Source organism: Apium graveolens, chromosome 1 (genome assembly GCF_009905375.1).
Source record: "Apium graveolens cultivar Ventura chromosome 1, ASM990537v1, whole genome shotgun sequence".
NCBI lineage: Eukaryota > Viridiplantae > Streptophyta > Magnoliopsida > Apiales > Apiaceae > Apium > Apium graveolens.
Genome location: NC_133647.1, coordinates 101,282,867 through 101,302,674, shown reverse-complemented (window position 1 = coordinate 101,302,674; position 19,808 = coordinate 101,282,867). Strand labels below are relative to the sequence as shown.

The window sequence follows — 19,808 nt, the reverse complement described above, 5'->3', positions numbered from 1 at the left end:
AGAAACAGACATTCACTTTTTGAGTACAGAGGCCATATTCTGATGACTACTAAAATCTGATAAAAGTCAAGTTCTGATATTAAATCCTGATGGAAACTCTGATGCTTACGTGGCATTATTTTTTACTTGACTTATTTATGGTAAATACTGAAACGGTCATATTTAATCAGAATATAATTAGGTGAGATAAAAACAGTCATAATCATTTGGGTTAGTGGTAAACGTGATTGTCTTGAAAAACTGCATGTGCACGTTAATTATTGTTTATTTCTCGTGCCCACTAACTCTGCATAACTATTTATTGGCTGACAGGTGTACAAGTGTCTGTTTTACTTCTAAAAAGGACTGTTGAGTGGAGAGAGTATACATATGGGAGTTAAAAGATTTTCTAATCTTTTACCTACTTTTCTATTCTTAATCTCTCTTATTCTCTCTCTCTCTCTCTAATATTCTCTGAAGCTTTTTCATACAGGACTTTTATCAAACACCTTGTGCATAATATATTTTCTCACTTATTTTTAACAGAAATGGTACCAAAATATATTGTTTTCAATGGAGCTAAGTTTGTTCCCAATAATTACTTCGCTATTCTTAGCAAGGGTGAAGCTCCATCAGAACTTCACTTTATTCATGACTTCCTTGCTAACTCTGAGATTGGGTATGTTTTGACCCAACCAGAAGCCATCTCTGGAACTCAAGTGCTAGAGAGTGCTAGAGTTTTGGAGAAGTGGCATGTATGATGATGGTGGTGCTCATGGGTCCCCAAGTATTATCTTTTCAACAGAGGAGGATGAGCATGTAATGACACTGGCTACAGTTCAACAGGCTTTATGTTTGCCAGAAAAATGTGTCTATAGTTCAACAGTTGAGGAGCCAGTCCTTCAGAAGATGATGGCTAGTTTGGGGTATGAAAAGACATTGGAAAAGCTAGGTCAATTACAGAGACCACACATAAGGAGGGAATGGAGTTTCTTCTTTGACTGCATCATAAAGGCATTCACCAACAAATGTTCTAATTTTGATGCAATCCCTATTCTCAGTCAATAAATCGGGTATGCTCTCATTAATCAAACTCATTTTGATTATGCAAGTGCTATTTTAGGCTTTATTGGGGATAGGATGACAGAAGATAGAAATACAGTCTACTTTGCTAGATTATGTCAGCTTATTTATAGTTTTTGTTGTTCTGATGCACCCCAATTAGCAAGTGAGTTAATTGAACCATTTAAACTTGCTAAGAGAGCCTTTAATGACTTATTATCTACTGATAATAAGAAAACTGTTTTGAGACCCCTCCAAATTCCCATATCAGTCAAACACTTTTTACTAAATTTTGATCCAGCCACCTACACTACCTTATATCCTGATGTACAACCAACCCAACATCCATCAGCACCTACAATAACTACACAACCAACCACCTCTCAACCTCAACCAACTCAACCTACCATCAGAACTTACTTCCAACCATCAGCTCAATCCCAACAATAACAACAACAACCATCAGCACATACCATCAAACCTTCACCTTCCAGGCCAAAAAGGACAAAGTATGTTCCTCAGCCTCCACAAAAGAGAAGGAAAATAATTCTCAGGGATGAATCTGATAGTGAAGAGGAAGCACAGGTTCATGCATCAGAACCTGTGACAGTTGAAGTTGAAACTGTGGATTCTCATAAAGCAACTGCAGCTGAAGGTTCTGATACCTTGAAGAGGATAAAAACTTTAAACTCTGATGATAAATTAACTCCTTCACTGGCAAGGAGATTGAAGAAAATGAGGGCTAAGAGGCATTTGGCTAAGCCTCCATCAGAAGATACTTAAGAAGCTGAGTAAGGAGATCAGGAATCTCTGATCTTAAAAGAGCCAATTATCATTGAATCTCTGCCACCTCCAGCTAAAGACAAAGCCACTATACAGGATACAGTGGTTACACCTCCTGTTTCTCCTCTTCACGAAGATGTTATAGTTGAAGATTCAGGCTTAAGTCCTGAAATTGACATCAATAGGATGCACATTCCTACTATTCTGTATTTGGAAGCTCCTATAGCAGCTCAAACATCTCCAACTCATTCTCCAATCTTAAATGCTGATGCTGAGATACCATCTACACCAATACTGGATCAAGAACCTGAAGATCAGAATTTAGATGAAGTTGAATCAGAAACTCCTATAGCCTCACACACTGTTGTGTTATTAGAGGATAATGAGTCTTCATCAAGCTCTGGAGACGGGGTCTCAATACATACTCCAGCTCCTGTACTTGGAAAGGAAGCATTGGTTTGAACAGGATGCTCCTGTACCTTGGGATGAAATTCATAGAGGAGTAGAGTGGACCAAGAAGTGGAATGATTATGATTTCATTCCAATCTCTAAAGTTCTGAAAGTGCACATTGCTAAAGCTGATGAGCTTGTGATAAATTCTGATATCAAGACACAGCTCAAGATCACTGCTCTATCTACCAAGAACCTTCAAGGTTTACACTCACAAACTCAAGAAAAGGTTGATAAACTTCTTGAAAAAGCTGAAAAGCTAGATATGGAGACCAAGCTTGACAAAAAGAGGTTTATCAGACCTATTTCTGAAAAAGTAGAAGTAATTGAGAAAGCTCAAGAGAAGCAACGGGCCCAAATCTCTGAGGTCCTGGCTAATCAAGCTTCTCAACAGGCTCAATTGAATGATATTCAATCTTCAGTGGAACTTCTTATCTCACTCCTACTATCGGATGATGCTAAAAAGGGGGAGAAGATAGTTAAGTCCAAATGCTCTAATGATCAAATACTGAAGAAGAAAGATGATGAAGCTGATGACCAGGAAAACCCTAGCAAGGGTAGAGGTCAAGTTCAAAGTAAAGGGCAGAGCAACAATGTTTCTTCAAGGAAACTATTTACTGAAGCAAGCAAATCTTCTACTCAAAAGAAGATAAGTTCTGAAACTGCTCAAACTCAAAATCTGATAGCAAGTACTAAAACTCAAAATCTGATATCAAGTTCTGATGAGCAAAGTCTGAAGATAAAGCCTGATGTTCTGATACAAGGTATAAGTCAAGATTCTCAAAAGTTCATGCAAACTATGAAGCTCAATAGAAAGCAGACTACTGTCTATTACAAGGATCCCAAGATTCAGACACTTGATGAGGAAATTGCTAGAAAATTATTTCTGAAGCATAATCCAGGAATGGATTTAGAAAATCTCAAGGATGAAGAAGCTAGATTTAAAGCTGAAAAGACAAATCTAAAGCCAAAAGCTTCTGTTGCAAAGAAACCTCCAAGGCCTAAGGAAAGAGGCATTGTGATCAAGGAAAAGTCAATTTCTGAGGCATCTAAAGCCAAGAGTAGATCACAATCTGAGATTGATCCCAAAGACAAAGGAAAGGGAAAAGTTGATGAACCAACCAAGCCACTGTAGATGAAAATTCCTCAAATTCTGCTAAAGCCAATGTGCAAAATGGTTCAAGTTACTGATGATATTCTTGCTGAAGATGAAGATGTTCAAACTCTGAAAAGAAAGAAGATTACTGAAGAATTCAAGACAACCTCTTACAAGGCTCAAATTGTTCAGAGTAAAGAACTGCAAGCTACAACAGAAATAACAAGTTTTGATAAAGTCATCAAGTCAACCTCTGACAGTGCTCAAGTTGATTTAGACAAGATGGAAGTAGCTGATAAAAAGAAACTTCTGTGGAAAAATGTCAAACCATCAGATCCAAAGAAAAGCCAATTGTTGTCTACTTTCATGACTATTGGGTTAAATGCTAGAGAACCAAGAGACAGAGATGGGCTAGGTTCTGATGAAGCTAAGATCATGACAGGACATGAAGTTGCTACTAGAGATCCATTTCTATTGACTAACAGACCTCTTGAAGATGTTACACAGATCACCTTGATAAGGTTATCTCTGTTCAAGTGGTACTGGATGCTCATGAAAAACACAATGTCAAGGAACATCTGATTCTATTTCTTGAAGATGGAAGGACATATCAGATGTCAGAATTAGATGTGCTGAACAAATCATTGAAAGAACTTCAATTCTTTCATTACCTTTTAGAGGTAAAGTCTGATATTACCAGGAGATGGTCAAACTTCATATTGAAAACCATCAGAGATAAAGTAAGAATTTCTGGTTCAAGAGTTACAGAATTCATTCCTAATATTGTTGAAGATGATGGAAGTGAAATTCTAATGAAGAAGAATTCTGCTAAGCTTGAAGTGTTACTGAATGAGAAATGTCTATGCTACAATGAAGATTCTTCTCATCCTAGGGTAATAAGACTGAAGGATGGTTTAGAAAGAAACCATATCTCTGCTTTAAGGACTGCAATCTACCAGATTGGAAGTCAGAATGAAGAGATGAAGTATGTCAATGTAATATCGGGGAAAATTACGTGAATATATTATATGTTAAATAAATAAATATTATGTGTTTTATAAATTTAAAGTGATTATTGCCATGATATTAGATGTTACAACTGTTATGTGTGTTTCTGTATGGGCCAGAAAATTCTTCGATTGATTAATATATGTTTAAACTGCAATTATATGAATCTATCTGCAATCGGGACGCGTGTTTATCAGCGTCTTTATTAAGGTACTCGTTTTATTTTATTTTATGCGCGTTGGAATGTATTTTATGTGTTTTCGGGATTTTCTGTTAATTTAGGAATCGTTTCTGTTTTTCAAAAATCAACAGACCGGGACCCCACCGGGGCGTCAAAGTCCACAAAATTCGTGTTTTTATTTTTATAAAATCAATCGTATTTCAATTACCCAGTATTTCTGCATTTTTGAAATATTCGAAATTTTTAGGGAATTTTGATTTAAATTTTATATTTAATTGTTTTTAAAGTTATTCCCCGTAAATTGTTGATTTCGGTTTTTTTATTTTAAAATGCGAGATTGAGTATCGATTTATGATTTATCGGGATAAGTTACTGATCATAAATATTCTCAATTTTTATCTGTATCATTTTATAAAAATCAGAAACTAAGCAGATAAACACAATTTCTTCTTATCTGATACGTCTCAAGAACCGATTTCAGAAAACCAAACCAAGCAGACGATTCAGCTACCCGTTTCAAGTGATTTTGATTTCAAAATAAAGCGTGTGATTAGACGAACCATTTGACACCAGAATCGTGTTCTAAGGTGCAATATTCTGTTCGAACTTTGTTCGTCGGAATCGATGAAATTGCGAATTCAATTTTCTGTGATTCTTTGGTGTTTGTAATGGTTGTATATGATTGTATGAATCATAAACATCATTTTGGTATATGATTTGCACGTATTTGATCTTGTTTTAGTCTAAGACGAAGTTCTTGAAAATTTTAATTTTTGATTTTGAATTTCTGGGTTATATAAGGACTGGTTGATAGTTTTAGATTTATGAATTGATTATGTGATTTCAGGGCTTGATTTTGATAGTTAAAACGTTAATTTTGGTGTGAAATTGAGTAGAAAACCCCTGTAGGCCGGAGTTTTAACTTAGTCGCCGATTTCTACTAGATTTTCGTCGGAGAAGGTGAACCGATGGGTGGTTGTGGCTGTTAGGGTGGCGGTGTTGTTGCTGGGAATGGAAGGGATAGATTTCGATCAAAAATGCGGGTTAACGGTGCTGTGAAGGGCCGTTTTTGGCCTGGTCGGAAACTGATCGGAAAATCTGCAGTCGCCGGATTCTGCAGAATTTTCCGGCGGTTTTTCATGTTCTTCGTCGACCCGGATGACCCGGATGTCGACCCACCCCTGACCCGACTTTAATCCACAAAAACCCTAACCCCCCAATTTCAAATCTGTTTTTGCATATTTCTTTTTTAAAATAAATTAAAAATTCAGTTTTAATATCTAAAAATCATTTACTTATTATTTTTAAATTCTAAAAATTATTTCCTTAATTATTTTAAATTCCTAAAATCATTTTCTTTTATTATTTAAAAAAAAATAATTTGATTTAATTATTTATAATTTATTCTAGTTAATTATTTATGAGTTTAATTAATTGATTAATTCATTTAATCAATTAATTTTATTTATAAATAGTTAAATAAATGTAAATTATTTATAATTAATTCAAATAATTCTTAAAAATTATTTTTAAGTTTTTTAAAAAATTATATTTTGGTATTTAAAAATCAATTAATATTATTATTAATTGATTTAAATCTATTTATTTCTTATTTTATTCATAATAACTAAACCGTTCGTCCGTTTAATACGAAACGAACGCGTACAGACTCAGAAAAATATTGTGCTTCCAATAAAAATACTTTTAAGTCCTAATTTCTTTTGTATTGAAATTTCATTTGATTTGTGTATCAGTTTGAGTCGGTATTTGATCGGTAATTGCTAATATTGATCTAATTTTAATTCTGAACGCCCTAGGATGTATATTTTAATGATCTGACTTATGTGTTACATGAAATACGTAATTACGTGTTATACAAATGCCATGATTATGTGTTACGTGATATGTATGCTATCTGTTTACAGTTTAAAATGCCATGCTTAGTTATAAACGATCGGGTAGATGTCAAGACGTATGGTTACGTCGATTGAGTTTAGTTTCGTCAATTAAGATAGTCCTTTTGTTTATAGAATCAAGTAGCAAGGAGTGCAGTCAAGTGTTAGACAGAGATAGTAGCCAGCAGCTATAAGCAGAGTTATAATAAGAGATTATCGAGCATACCAGGCAAGTACCCCTAACTTCACTTATTGTTCAAGTGACGTTTATTTCGAATCATATTATGCAAGTACCTATATCTTCATTTATCATTCAATTGATATTGACTCTAAACTTTATTCTTTCAATTTCCAACCTATTCTAAGTTCAGAATAGTTAAACGTTTTATATTTTGCTATAAATTACTCTATACAGTGGAACATTGAATTGAGATTAGCAAATAACTAATTTTTCTAGTTATTTCGCCATCGATTGTTGAGATAACTCTGGACCATGAGAAATGAGGAGTTATATGGTTAAGGATGTCCTTTGATTCGACTCCTTTGATCAAAAAGTTTTATGGATTGGGTGAATGCGTAAGTGACCGGGACGGACGGTCCAGCATGTTTCTATTAATCATGACCTTGTGCTATCACACGGGCTGATCAACATGTGATAGTACGTCCGTCGGAGTTAGATTCCAATCTAAAAATTATTGTTTATTATTGATAGCTTATGAAGCTTTTATTATTAATCAAATATTATTGATTTTATTCTGTTGTTCAATTATTATCAGAATGTGGTTTATCATTTCAAGCACATTTTATACTACTTGCTGAGCATTTCTTTCGCTCATACTTGTTTATCAATCTAATCTTTCAACTAAGCCAGAGCAGGCTTGAGATCCAGGTTTGATCAGAATTCAAGTGCTTGTAGGTAGTTCGGTGTGTTTTCCAGGTAGACTATTTTGGGACGCTTGAATAAGTCTAGAGGTTTGTAATAAAATTTGAATAAGTTGTAAACCTAATTAGACTTTTGGTTGTAATAACATTTGGTTTGGATTAGTGCCTGTTCTATAATATAACCTGTGATCGATCCAGTGCAGGTAAAGGGGTCATATTTATTATATTATTCCGCTGTGATTATTTTATTTTGGTTTATTGGCTAGTGACCCCCAAATCTAGACCCCGGGTTTGGAGGGCGTCACAGTCAAGACTACACTCTCTCAAGTCCTGAGGATTAAAGAAGAAAAGCTGATATCAAGCTTTGTCAAGAATCATTTTGGATTCAGATTGACTCAGTGAGATTGGTAAAAGCTACAAGGACTGTAAGTTGTAGTTAGTTATCTAGTTAAACTCTTATTGCATTTGTACTTAAATGTTTTTGACATCATCAAATCTATTAACTTGTATATTTTGCATAATTTACAAGTTGGGGGAGATTGTTAGATATATTTGAGATGTCATGTCTAATATGATTCATGTTTAGTTTTCAGATCTTAACACACAGGACATATCAGGACTTACTGGAATCAGGACTTACTGGAAGTCAGAACTTAAGGTCATATCAGAACTTAAGTGCGGGAAGACTTACAGATAAGGAAGGAAGCTGATTTACAGTAGAAGATCGAGACTAAAACTAAAGAAGATATGCATGAAAATAGTTAGAAGACTGGAAGACTTGTAAAAGATATCTGATTGATATATTTTAGGAGATATAATTGTATTTCATATCAATTAGAAGTTATCTTGTAACTGTATACTATATAAACACAGACTTAGGGTTTACACTATATGTGTTATCATTATCGAGAAGATTATACATTGTAACCTAGCAGCTCTTAGTGATATTTGTTCTTCACTGAGAGAGAACAACAGTTCTTATTGTAACAGAGTTTATTTAATATACTTGATCTTTGTTACATACTTGTGTTAAATCGATTTGATTGTATATACACTGTATTCAACCCCCTTGTACAGTGTTGTGTGACCTAACACATACACTCTTACGACTCTAACTTTGTTTGTACACTTCTATTCATGTTTGTGACATAGTTTACATACCTGTCTTATCATATCGAGTGTATACAAGATTAACCTTTTTGCTTTTGTGATATCAGAATAATCACGTGCACGCAGTAATCAATCTTGCAATTTGAAACCAGTTTTCTTGTATCATAATTAATGGCGGATGCTATTTCATCTCAAACTTCCATGTTTCTGCAACAACTGGTGTTTTAAGGCCTGTGCATTCTGCGAAGTATCACCTTCAGCCCTGCCACCGTTGTTGTTTCGTACCCCAATGATGATGTCATAATTCCTGCCCATAAATTTGAATTTGTCATAATTCCTGCCCATAAATTTGAATTAGTACCTTTTCACCAATTCAAGGACAATCCAATGCATTCTGATGACAATGACTTACCTCGGTACTTCATAGGTATTGTTTCTCTGTATTTTCTCTACATGTATGTTTTCATTAAATTTTTAAGTTCGTGACATATGTTCTTGCAAATTGTCGAGAATTTGGAACAGCCTTATAATATGATGAATAAATTTGATTCTAAGGACATAATCCATTTCAGTTTAAGCGTTTAGAGGTAATATTTATTTATATGGGGAATTTAAATGTGTAACAATACTGAAATAATGTAGATTTATTTACATGTTGATATTTGATGAATGTTGCAATACATTAGGGGAAATGGTTGAATATAAGCATAGCTATCTAAATTTTAAACACCTTATACATTTGTTTTAGTGGGCATCGCGTTTCAATGTGGGCACCGTTGCCAGAAATTTTTGAGGCATTGTATGAAGGAGGCCATCAGAAAATTGTTATTTTTACATCTGTAAGAGTTGCTTTGTTCAGAGGTATTATTGTCGAGCAATGTTTTTAATTGAGTAACACAATCTTATTGATTGTATATATAATAATAAAGTATTTCACGAGACTGATTTACTTAAATTTCCATTTTAAAATTTTTGCAGCTACTTTTCAAATTAATAGCCTTTTTTGGACCAGGATATCTGTTAACAGTGATCATTCTCAGGTTTACTTCTTTAGACAAAGGTAAATTACATAATTTTGAATCAAAACAAATGATTTTGTGTGCACTAAAAAATTATTATGGTGTATTGTTCTAACTAATTTTGTAAATATTTTCATTTGTTAGGTTGATTTAAAGTGGATATGTGGCTTACACTGATTACTCGGCACATTGGAGATCATTTTGTCTGCGAAAATAAAATAATTTTTCTTTAGATATTGATGTTTTTGAAATTGCTTCTATGCTTTAATTGTCTCATTTTGCCAAAAGAGATAATTTTGTTTTTTCTTATTAGCACAATTTTGTATTTCAACATTATCGAGTTCTTATTTATGTATTAATAAATGGTAGGCAAGACATTTATAAGTATCTTTTAATAATTGCTCATTAACAATATTGTTCTTATATGAATCATATTTTCTGTTTAACAATTGTATTTAAATAATGATAGCTTATTTTGTTTTATAATAATTGAAGTGCATCGCCTTTTTGTTTTTACTATGGATGAAATAGTTTCCCATATTCAATATTTACATGATCATTTTTACTATATTTTTACATTTATATTTTTATGTGATTGAAAATTTTCAAAATAACCGTTATCACAAACACCTCTATGTTTAATATTTTGGTGTCCCGAAAATAATTGAAGTGAAACCCGAAATATTATATAATCGAGCTATGTTTTGTACTCTCTCCGTCCCAACCAATTTTCAATTCTTTACATTTGGTTTGAGTACAGAGGTTAATAAATATGTATAAAGTAGTGAAAAAGAGAAAGAAAATGGGGTGAAGTGATGAGACCAATTGATTTTTAATGCATAGTGGAGTAAAAGTAGTGTGAAAATGGAGGAAAAGTGGGAAAATGGTGGAATCCATTGATTATTTTTGGTAAATTTTAAAAATGTAAGAAATTGGATGAGAAATAAAAAAAAAATATAAAAAAAATGATCGGGACAGAGGGAGCAAAAAAAATAAGTCACATAGAGAATCAAATTTGAGTATAAGAAGCGCCGGTAAAAATGCCCTAATTATTAAAATATATCTTATTTTTTTCAAATTAATCCGATTGATTATTAATTAATTCCTAATCGACCCGGAACTGGTTCCCATTTCCAATTTCTACGACCATAAAATAACCCATTACTCTATTTTAAATAACAAAATCTCTCTTTTTTTTCGTCCTATATAAAAGATAGCTTCGAAGAGGCGGGAAATAGTTGAAACCCTAGACCATAACATCCTATCTGTTCTTGAATTCATCTGAATCTCACTCAATTACCAAATGGGTATCAAGGTATTCTACAATTAAGTTCAAGAATTAATATTATAGCCCTTTTAATTTTGTCAATTTACAGTAATTATGATTCTTGATTTTTTAGGGTTTAACAAAGCTTCTGGCTGATAATGCTCCAAATGCCATGAAAGAACACAAATTTGAGAGCTATTTTGGCCGTAAAATTGCTATTGATGCTAGCATGAGCATTTACCAGTTCCTTGTATGTGTTTTTTATATGTTTGTGTGTATCTTATATAGTATGCCCGTTTAGTATTGTCTTTTGACTCTGTGTGTTTGTGATTTTGTGGTGTTGAACAATGTAGATTGTTGTTGGAAGAACCGGGACCGAGATGCTTACGAATGAGGCTGGCGAAGTTACTAGGTATTACTCGTGTATATGTTATTTGTGTGTTTTGAAAATGTGTAGAAAGTAGAATTTAACAACAGAAACTTTGTGTTTTCCAAATTAGTGGAAACAAAACTTTGTGTATTCCTCTCGTAAAGGGTCTGGGGAGAGTGAAATGTACACTGACGGTTAACTCTAAACTTAGAGGTGAAGCAAATCTTTCTGTGACCGTTTACCTACTTGAAAAGTTATGAAGATGTATTTTTTTGGTAATGGCTAATTACATAAGTCTTAATAAGTGCACACCCATGACCCAACCTCCACTGAAGTTCGAACCTAGAATCTCTTTTTACCTGGATAAGAGGGGATTCCACTACGCTGCAACAATAGGGACATGTCTTTTGAAATGAGAAAACTTAACAATGCACGGGCTAATTGTCCTGTCATACCCGTTCATTTTGGGTTTGTGATAGTTGATAGATCCCACTTGTCAGTTGGAAGTAGGATATTGGGAGAGTGAGATGTACATAGATGTTAACTCTAAACTTAAAAAGTAGAGAGACTTTTTGCTTAAAGACTACTAGCTTGTAAAGCTACGGAGTATATTTTTATTCAGTAATGGTTAATTGCATAAATTATATTATTTGCACACTTAAGTCAGGGGAAGAGGGGTGTCTACGAGCTAGGATAAATGTTAGGTATATGAATTTCGAAAATGAGAAAAAACAAACTAGATATAGGCAGTATATCTCACTTGAAAGTAGGGTCTGGTAAGCGCAATATATACCTAAATATTATTCTACTCCTAAAAGTAATGAGGTTTTTTCTATAAAGACCCTTGACTTGATATGGTGCCAAGATGCGTTTTGAGAATGAGTACTGGTGTTTTATTTTCACTTCTCTCAGTGTTTATTTATTAGATGGTTGAACTAATGTATAGTATATATGTTGTTTCTTGTTTAGTCATTTGCAGGGAATGTTTAGTCGTACAATCAGACTTCTGGAAGCTGGATTGAAGCCAGTGTAATTTACTTGAATAACCCCTTTGTATTTCCTTTGAAAGTTGGGTATCTCAATTAGTTCATGTTTTAAAATCTTAACATCAATATTTTATTTGTTATAGTTACGTGTTTGATGGAAAGCCCCCGCTGTTAAAAAGCCAAGAGCTCGCAAAGCGGTATGGCTGCTTTATCTATTTTTTAAAATGTTTAATACATCCAAGTGGCTTAGATTCTTTTTACTTATGTTTCTAAACTCCTATATTCAGTTATTCTAGAAGGGCGGATGCCACTGAGGATTTGAACAAGGCCATAGAGGTGCTTATTTCATGAAACTAAATATAAACATATATATATATATATGTATGTGTGTGTGTGTCTATATATAATAATTTTGTTTTCTTCATTCTGGTGAGATATTACATGCCGTTTCATGTAAGGTTTTTGTAGTTATCATCATGAATACTTTCTAAAGAAAATGTTTGTTATAATGCAGTCTGGCAATCAGGAGGAGATAGAGAAGTTTAGTAAAAGAACTGTGAAGGTACACTCTTGATATTTTTATTATCTCCAGTTCTATCGAGTTGTTGATGCAGAGATAGAGCATATCTTCATGACAATTATGCCAGCTAACAATTCATCTTGAATTAAAAATTTCAAAAATATAGTTCTTTTCCTTTTTTCCAGTGTAATGCAGGAAAAGATCCCCACTAGTTTCCTCCAGATATGGCCTTACATGTTCATTTTTTCTATTTAGCTCTTTATACTAGTCATTACACGGAAGGAAGGTGTTAACATACAGATGTTTAAACCTTTACAATTCTGTAGCCTACTTATAACTCTTCCAACTTATGTTAAGTATATGGGAACAGAAGTCAAGGTCCTAAGTCATTTTGACGATGTTTTAATACTTGTGTTATGGGCCTAACAACTCCTGTTCCACGTAAATGGAGATTTCTACTCCAAAAAATGAAACCTAAAGTATACATAATCTAGATGAAACAAATAGAACATGTAGGTTTATATTATAACTTCATTACATACTAAGCTAGCTCAGAACTGTACGAGTTTAGTAATGCTAATGTGGAGTTATATGGTCTTTATTGAGACAGTCACATGTTGGTAACAGAGGTGCTTAGTTTTCTATGGAAATCCTTTTTGTTTTTGGTTACTCTCTTTCTGTTTTGCCTGATGATTCTGGGTTTTGCAGGTGACAAAGCAACACAATGATGACTGCAAAAAGCTTCTCAGACTTATGGGAGTTCCTGTGATTGAGGTAAAGCTAAAACATTATTATAACTGCTGTAACATTGTGCATATATGCATACAAAAACTTCTTAAACTTGCATTAATAGCAACTTCTATCCATCCCCTTTTCCCCGGCAGTCAACGCAGCACCACTAACAAAAGGAACATCATGATTTTTTTTAAATTGAGTGTTTTGCATGTTTTTAACTGACAGGCTCCTTCCGAAGCCGAGGCACAGTGTGCTGCACTTTGCAAATTAGATAAGGTATGTATCTTAATGTTAATAATTATGCTATATAGTATCAGCCTATCCCTCGGTGGCTATCCACTTTACCCTGATTTTATCAAGTTAAATAATATGATTAAAATTTTGATTCCCTGACTGAAAGTAGAACTTCTGTCATATCCAGGGTACTTAGAGTCCTTATCGTATTTTTACCATAGTGTCCTATTGATGATATGAAACTGCTGGACAGGCTAACTGCTAGAAATTATTTTTCTGCATGCATACAATCTTAATACTTGAACAGTATCTACATTCACGAAACATAAATGTTAGACCTAAAACCTATCATGTTTGCATATCCATGGTATGCACCAAGACTGCTCTTTAATCAATTTATTCGAAAAAATTGCTATCGAATCGGGAGTAAGAGGAAAAGTCTTGGTTAACTTTTATCATTTCAGGTGTATGCTGTGGCCTCTGAAGATATGGATTCACTAACGTTTGGAGCCCCTAGGTTTCTGCGCCATTTGATGGATCCTAGCTCAAGAAAAATTCCAGTAATGGAGTTTGATGTTTCAAAGGTACTTCTTGTCTTGTTTTATGGATTAGTTTATTGCTTTACAGTTGAATAATTTCTCCAGCTAATCATTTACAGGTGTTGGAGGAATTGGATCTTACCATGGACCAGTTCATCGATTTGTGCATTCTCTCTGGCTGTGACTATTGTGATAGCATTCGAGGTATTAATTTATTAAAAAATTTCTCCCACATTATCTGTTATTGAATATACTACAAATTTGGGTTGACCCTTCGGGTACTACTTACTAGTAATTGATTTTGTTTTGGCTAAAATCAAGGGTCTTTAATGATTGTATAGTACATTAAGTATTTGGGAATATCAAGTTCTTACGTGCTTTTTTTAATAAAATTAACCAGATAACTAGGTAGTTACCCTTGTGGCCTTCTGTATTTACTTTAGAAACCCTTATTAGACAAGTCAAACTCAAATGTATAAAAATTAAAAGAATAAGTTGCAAATTAAAAATATATAACAGATGCATAGTCGGTGCAGTTCAATGATTCTCTGGCTGGTAATTCCATTTTACTTTCTGCTATAACAATATTTATGGTGATGTTTATATTGGAGAATGAAGATAATGCTTGGGCATGTGGCTAAGCATCCGCTAAGTATGGGGTTTGAACCATAGAAACCTCTTTATGAAAAACTTGGGTAAAGCTTGTGAGCATTGGGGTTCCAGTTTATATGATGTGACTTTTGCATTCGTTTCCTTTTATATTGGAGAATGCTTAGTTGGTTCCAAAGACTACTCCTAGATTATTTTCTTGTAATATGATTCTCATTGTACAATTCATACATTTGTATGTTTATGTGTTTGGTCTACAAATATCCTAAAGATCTACTTAGGATAGAAAAGAGGATTATATCACTGTCTTTCTATTTGTGGCAACCTGCCCTACTAGCATAATGCTTGTTTTGATTATGTACCTTTGTAATCAGGTATTGGTGGTTTAACTGCTTTGAAGCTCATCCGACAACATGGTTCAATAGAGAGTATATTGGAGAACTTAAACAAAGAAAGGTATCCCTTCCATCCGTTCTTCATCTTTGAATTGGTTTGCAATTATGAGGAAGATGTTGTTCATGCTTCCTTTTTTTCCTAATTAGAACCCCCCCCCCCCCAGTTTTCTTACAAAAGTTATCTTTAACACTGTTGAATTTGCAGAGGAAGGCATAGCTCTGTAGTCTTTTTTTCTAATAATACAATGTGTCTTCTATATAATATCCATATCAGTTTAGATAGTAAACAAGAGTTATTGTCATCATCTGTAGTAAAGAATTGTTTTAATTGTGGTCATGGGTCGATGTACCTTGTACATGAATATGACTTTCAGCTAGTGGTGGTCACCTCCCCTGTTCTCTTCTCTGAACTTTGTGTAATTTTAAATTTTGTTCTGTACATCCATAGAAGCCTAATTATATGTCTTCCTATGTGCAGATACCAAGTACCTGATGATTGGCCTTATCAAGAGGCTCGGCGTCTTTTCAAAGAACCATCAGTTCTTTCTGATGATGAGCAACTTGATATTAAATGGAGTGCTCCAGATGAAGATGTAGATGCTTCTAGTTTGAAATTTCAGACTATTTATGGTTTTTTTTCCTTTGCACTTTGATATAATTGTCCAATATTTTCTTGTTTTTTCTTCTAGGGGTTGATCAACTTTCTCGTGAATGAAAATGGGTTCAACAGTGACAGAGTTACAAAAGTATGCCATTGATTGATTTTTTTGAACAACTTTTGCCATATTGTTTGTTAGCAAATAGGTTTATATGTTTACTGATCTTGATTCTGAATTACACCAGGCAGTAGAAAAAATCAAAGCAGCTAAGAACAAGTCTGCACAAGGCCGGTATGAGGCTGTTAGATTAATGAAGTGAAATTGCTGAAAGTTCTATCGACTTGTGACGTAATGATACCTGTTGATTTATTTGCTATTTTCTTAAACAGGCTAGAATCATTTTTTAAACCGATGAGTAAAACCTCTGCTCCCGTTAAAAGAAAGGTATGCTTTTATGTCCTCAATTTGTGAAATTTGATATTATAGAGTTTGTCAGTGCCAAACTTATAAATATTAGAAAATGATAGCATATACAATTGTTTTTTTCCTGAATTCTATCGATAAAGTACTCCACTTCAGTGCTACTCTGCGATAAACTCGCTGCTCCATGGGTAGATGTACTTTAGGTTTTTATCATTGAAGTTTGTAAATCATATTTGGTTCTTGTAAGTTCTCTAATAGTTTCCTGGGAATCTGAGGTCCAACTTTGAGCCTTGTAAGCTCAGTTACCCGGACTCTTCAATTTTGCCCTTGTACCTGCGTCACTCTCGACCGTACATGACATGCATGTGGGTGTGATATCTGAGTTGGATCCTTTATATGAAAACTGGACACTTCAACTTCAAGCAATCTAGTTCAAAATGATTTACAAGGCCTCACAGGGATGTCCATAAATTATTATTTGCGTTATTTATTAATTTGTGCTATAAATTGAACATTGAAAATAATGTATATGTTTTTTAATGGGTAGAAGATACTAATTCACAAATTATAAAATATATAAAAAGTAGGTATAGTTTCTACGTGAAGGTTTTATGCCGAATCCCTGTACCCGTATTCCAGTTCCGGATCTATATTCACGAATCCTCATTTTCTTAGAAACTAATAGTCTGACACTTGGATGGGCCCCGTGTCCTACACCCATACCCTAGTCCGGGTATCATAGCTTGTAAGTTATGTCCATCAGATGATCTTGCTTTTTTAACAATGATGATAAACAAACGAAATGGCATAGTCAACAATTTTAACCGTTAGTTAAAGTTTGCGAAGATCGTTGGAAATTAAATCTTTCTAGGCTACCCTCATAATTTTTTTCTCAGGGAACAAAATGCATACTTGGATCTCCTAAGCCCTCAAATGAGTTTCAGCCTTTATCTTTGCAAACATCTATGAAGGGCAGACCCACTGTCTTGGGTTGCTCAAGCCTGCCAAATCCATATATGAGTTTCAAGAAACCTATGATGTTTTCCAGAGGTGTCTGCTTCTGCATGTTAAGCTGAAAACCCTGGTGAACCTTCAGTTGAACCTTATACTTGCAGTTTTTCATAATTAGTTCAACCTGATGAACGCAATTTGTGTTCTTTTTCTCTTCTGAGGCAAAGGCATGTGGGCTATGCTTGATATTCACCACGAGCACTATGGTTAATTACCCCCATGAGAGAGTTTTGTTTTCTATACTCGTATATCCATATGTTACCTGAAATCTGGAGATACCACTGCCAAAGGCAAACAGCATTCAGATCAAAATCAAATCTGAACCTTACAATTTTGCCTATTCCCGATTTTTAGAATCATGCTAAAACTAACATGTACTTAATTGGCAAAATATTCTTGGAAGAACTGTATTTCACCCAATATAAAGAAAATTAAACTGGAATCATAATATTTTGTTCATACTATTAAAAAAGGGCATAGTTATAAAAAGTTTGTATGTCGTACACATCTTATTACATTTTAATTGGTGTGCCTAACAGTGAGGACGTAGAGATGCACTTTATCTTGTGCATAAGTTCTAGAAATACAACATGTTTAGCAATAAAACTCGTAGCTACCTGATTTTTATATTTTAAAAGAGCTGACTTGAACATTCGTATGAGTCGCTTTATCTGTGGTGATGTGTCTTAGTATACAGAGTTTTGATGTACGTAGTCTTTTGCTATCACATTTAGTGAATGCTTTTAATGTCATACACACTTCGTGACTAATTTCTTTTTCTTTTATACTTTGGTGTTGTGCTACCGTGATTTGGTTTACAATTATCTCATCATTGCTGTTCACTGTGACAGGAGGCAACTGAAAAGGCTACAAAGGAAACTAGTAATAAGAAGTCAAAGCCTGGTAGCGCTAAGAAAAAGAAATAGTTGATTCTAACATCAAAAGTCGGGCGTACTTATGTCAGGTATGATTATCTTATTCTTATACAGAGTTGTGATGGCTTTTTTTATTAGAGTTGTTTCGATGTCTGTATCTTCATGAATTTAGTGATGTTCTAGTAAGCTAACTTAATAGTATGAATTGTCAAGATAAAATTTGTATATAGTTTATACATGTTTGGCAATTTTCGGCTATATTCGGCTATATTTGTGTCTAAAGAAACAGACTGAATCTACTAAACACCTAGATGTACAGCCAGATTCAATTCTATATATTACCAATTCAATATAGGCAATAATGTTATTTATTCGGAGTTCAGCTGGGATGATTGGTTTAAGGTGTACCAGTCCAGCTTCGTGTGGACTGGTGCAGTCAATTTATTGTTGCCAGTTCATGAATCACTATACTAAGCTCTCCAGAAAAAAGCTAAGCTTGAGAGAGACTTCTTTTGCTAAAGCTCTATTTCAAGCTTTTAGCTTCATATCAGGTCTGAGTTTGTAGTTCCCCAAAAATTATACTAGTCAAACTATTTTAAAATTGATACCATCTCCTTGGCATAAAAAATTAAGAGAATATTATTTATGAATTGCGCTTGCGTAGATTTTTAAAGTAATATTATTTATGAATTGCGCTTGCATAGATTTTTAAAGTAACAATTTTGAACCAAATACATTGAAGTTGAGTCATGTAGTACACAATTTGTCGTATCCGCCAAGTTTCAGCCCAACTGCTCAAAAAATTCTTGGATAAATTTACTTTGTCTGAAGTATACTTTGTCCTCTCAGATTACATATTTTGTAGAATCATTTCATTATTTGTAGACCGTATCATACATCTACATTTGACTTCACAAGTTTTGTTATTATTTTTTCTTTTATATCGTGTGTTATATACAAGTAAAACATTTAAGTTTTCAAATTTACCTAAAATTCAAGCTCCCTAAATATTGGTTTTGTTGCAGATCAGTTGGTAGAGTTCCAAAAGCTTATTTATTTCTTGCAGTAGCTGTGGTGCAGTAAGATGGTGTCTTAGCGACATGGTTTATGTATACCTGGATTTGAGATTTGTGTAATCTGGCATACTGAAATGTTGACCCTTTTTCCTCATGCTCTCTGCCACGATGTAAGCCAAGTATTTGTTCCAGATCCATGTAAAGTATATTAAGAAGCTTACCGTGGCTAAATGTTTTTTTTCCTTCTGGCATGACTTGATATCTAGTTCTGTATTTTCTGACATTATGGCTATGTATGTGAGAAAAGAATTAGAAAGTAAAAAAAAATTGAGAAAATTTAGCAACTCGAATTTATGACATTTTGCAGTTTCGGATTTAAAAGACAGACTTCAACATTTCGAAATTCGACAGTGCTGCTGCCTTTCTATTCAGAGAAAACTAATAGCAAGGCCTACAAAATGTAATTTCTTATGGACATTGGGTATCTTAGTACTTGGTAGGGCTGGGCCTGTAGAAAATATTTGCAAGGATATTGAGTATTTAGTGCTGATCTCTCGGTGAAAAGAGTAAAGTGATCTGCTCAGCTGGAATTATAAAATAATTCGTAATTCCATAAAATAGAAAGAACATATTAAAAAAATTGTATTTATATTACTTGTAATTCTATTTCAGCTTGTAACATGCTAAATTAAATTTTATGTTACTACAGTGTTTAATCAACACAAAAGTTAAATATTATTAGTATCATTTTTAATTGATTGGAG

The 19,808-nt window shown here is 33.8% G+C and overlaps 1 protein-coding gene across 4 annotated transcripts; it reads left to right on the top strand.

The window, feature by feature from the left end:
* Positions 1-10,620: 10,620 nt before the first annotated feature.
* On the top strand, positions 10,621-19,295 carry LOC141665411 (flap endonuclease 1). Of its 4 annotated transcripts, none has more exons than XR_012552077.1 (19): positions 10,621-10,780; positions 10,866-10,982; positions 11,086-11,144; positions 12,072-12,131; positions 12,232-12,285; positions 12,376-12,424; positions 12,603-12,650; positions 13,317-13,382; positions 13,569-13,619; positions 14,042-14,161; positions 14,236-14,320; positions 15,100-15,181; positions 15,599-15,713; positions 15,810-15,866; positions 15,964-16,010; positions 16,109-16,163; positions 17,039-17,226; positions 18,005-18,117; positions 19,059-19,295. XR_012552077.1 is itself a non-coding variant. In XM_074471403.1 (18 exons), exons 1-17 carry the CDS (start codon positions 10,769-10,771, stop codon positions 18,077-18,079), a joined length of 1,152 nt encoding a protein of 383 aa, XP_074327504.1. In that variant the 5' UTR covers positions 10,625-10,768; the 3' UTR covers positions 18,080-18,117; positions 19,059-19,295. The 4 variants fall into 4 exon arrangements, 2 of the variants coding, with proteins under 2 accessions (XP_074327504.1, XP_074327501.1); XR_012552076.1 differs by having other exon boundaries at positions 19,054-19,295; XM_074471403.1 differs by lacking the exon at positions 17,039-17,226 and having other exon boundaries at positions 10,625-10,780.
* The last annotated feature ends 513 nt before the right edge of the window (positions 19,296-19,808 follow it).

Coding starts and splice junctions, on each gene's coding strand:
- LOC141665411 (XM_074471403.1), top strand. Junction 12,286..12,375: donor AGCCAAGAGCTCGCAAAGCG/GTATGGCTGCTT, acceptor TCCTATATTCAG/TTATTCTAGAAGGGCGGATG. Junction 12,651..13,316: donor TTAGTAAAAGAACTGTGAAG/GTACACTCTTGA, acceptor TGGGTTTTGCAG/GTGACAAAGCAACACAATGA.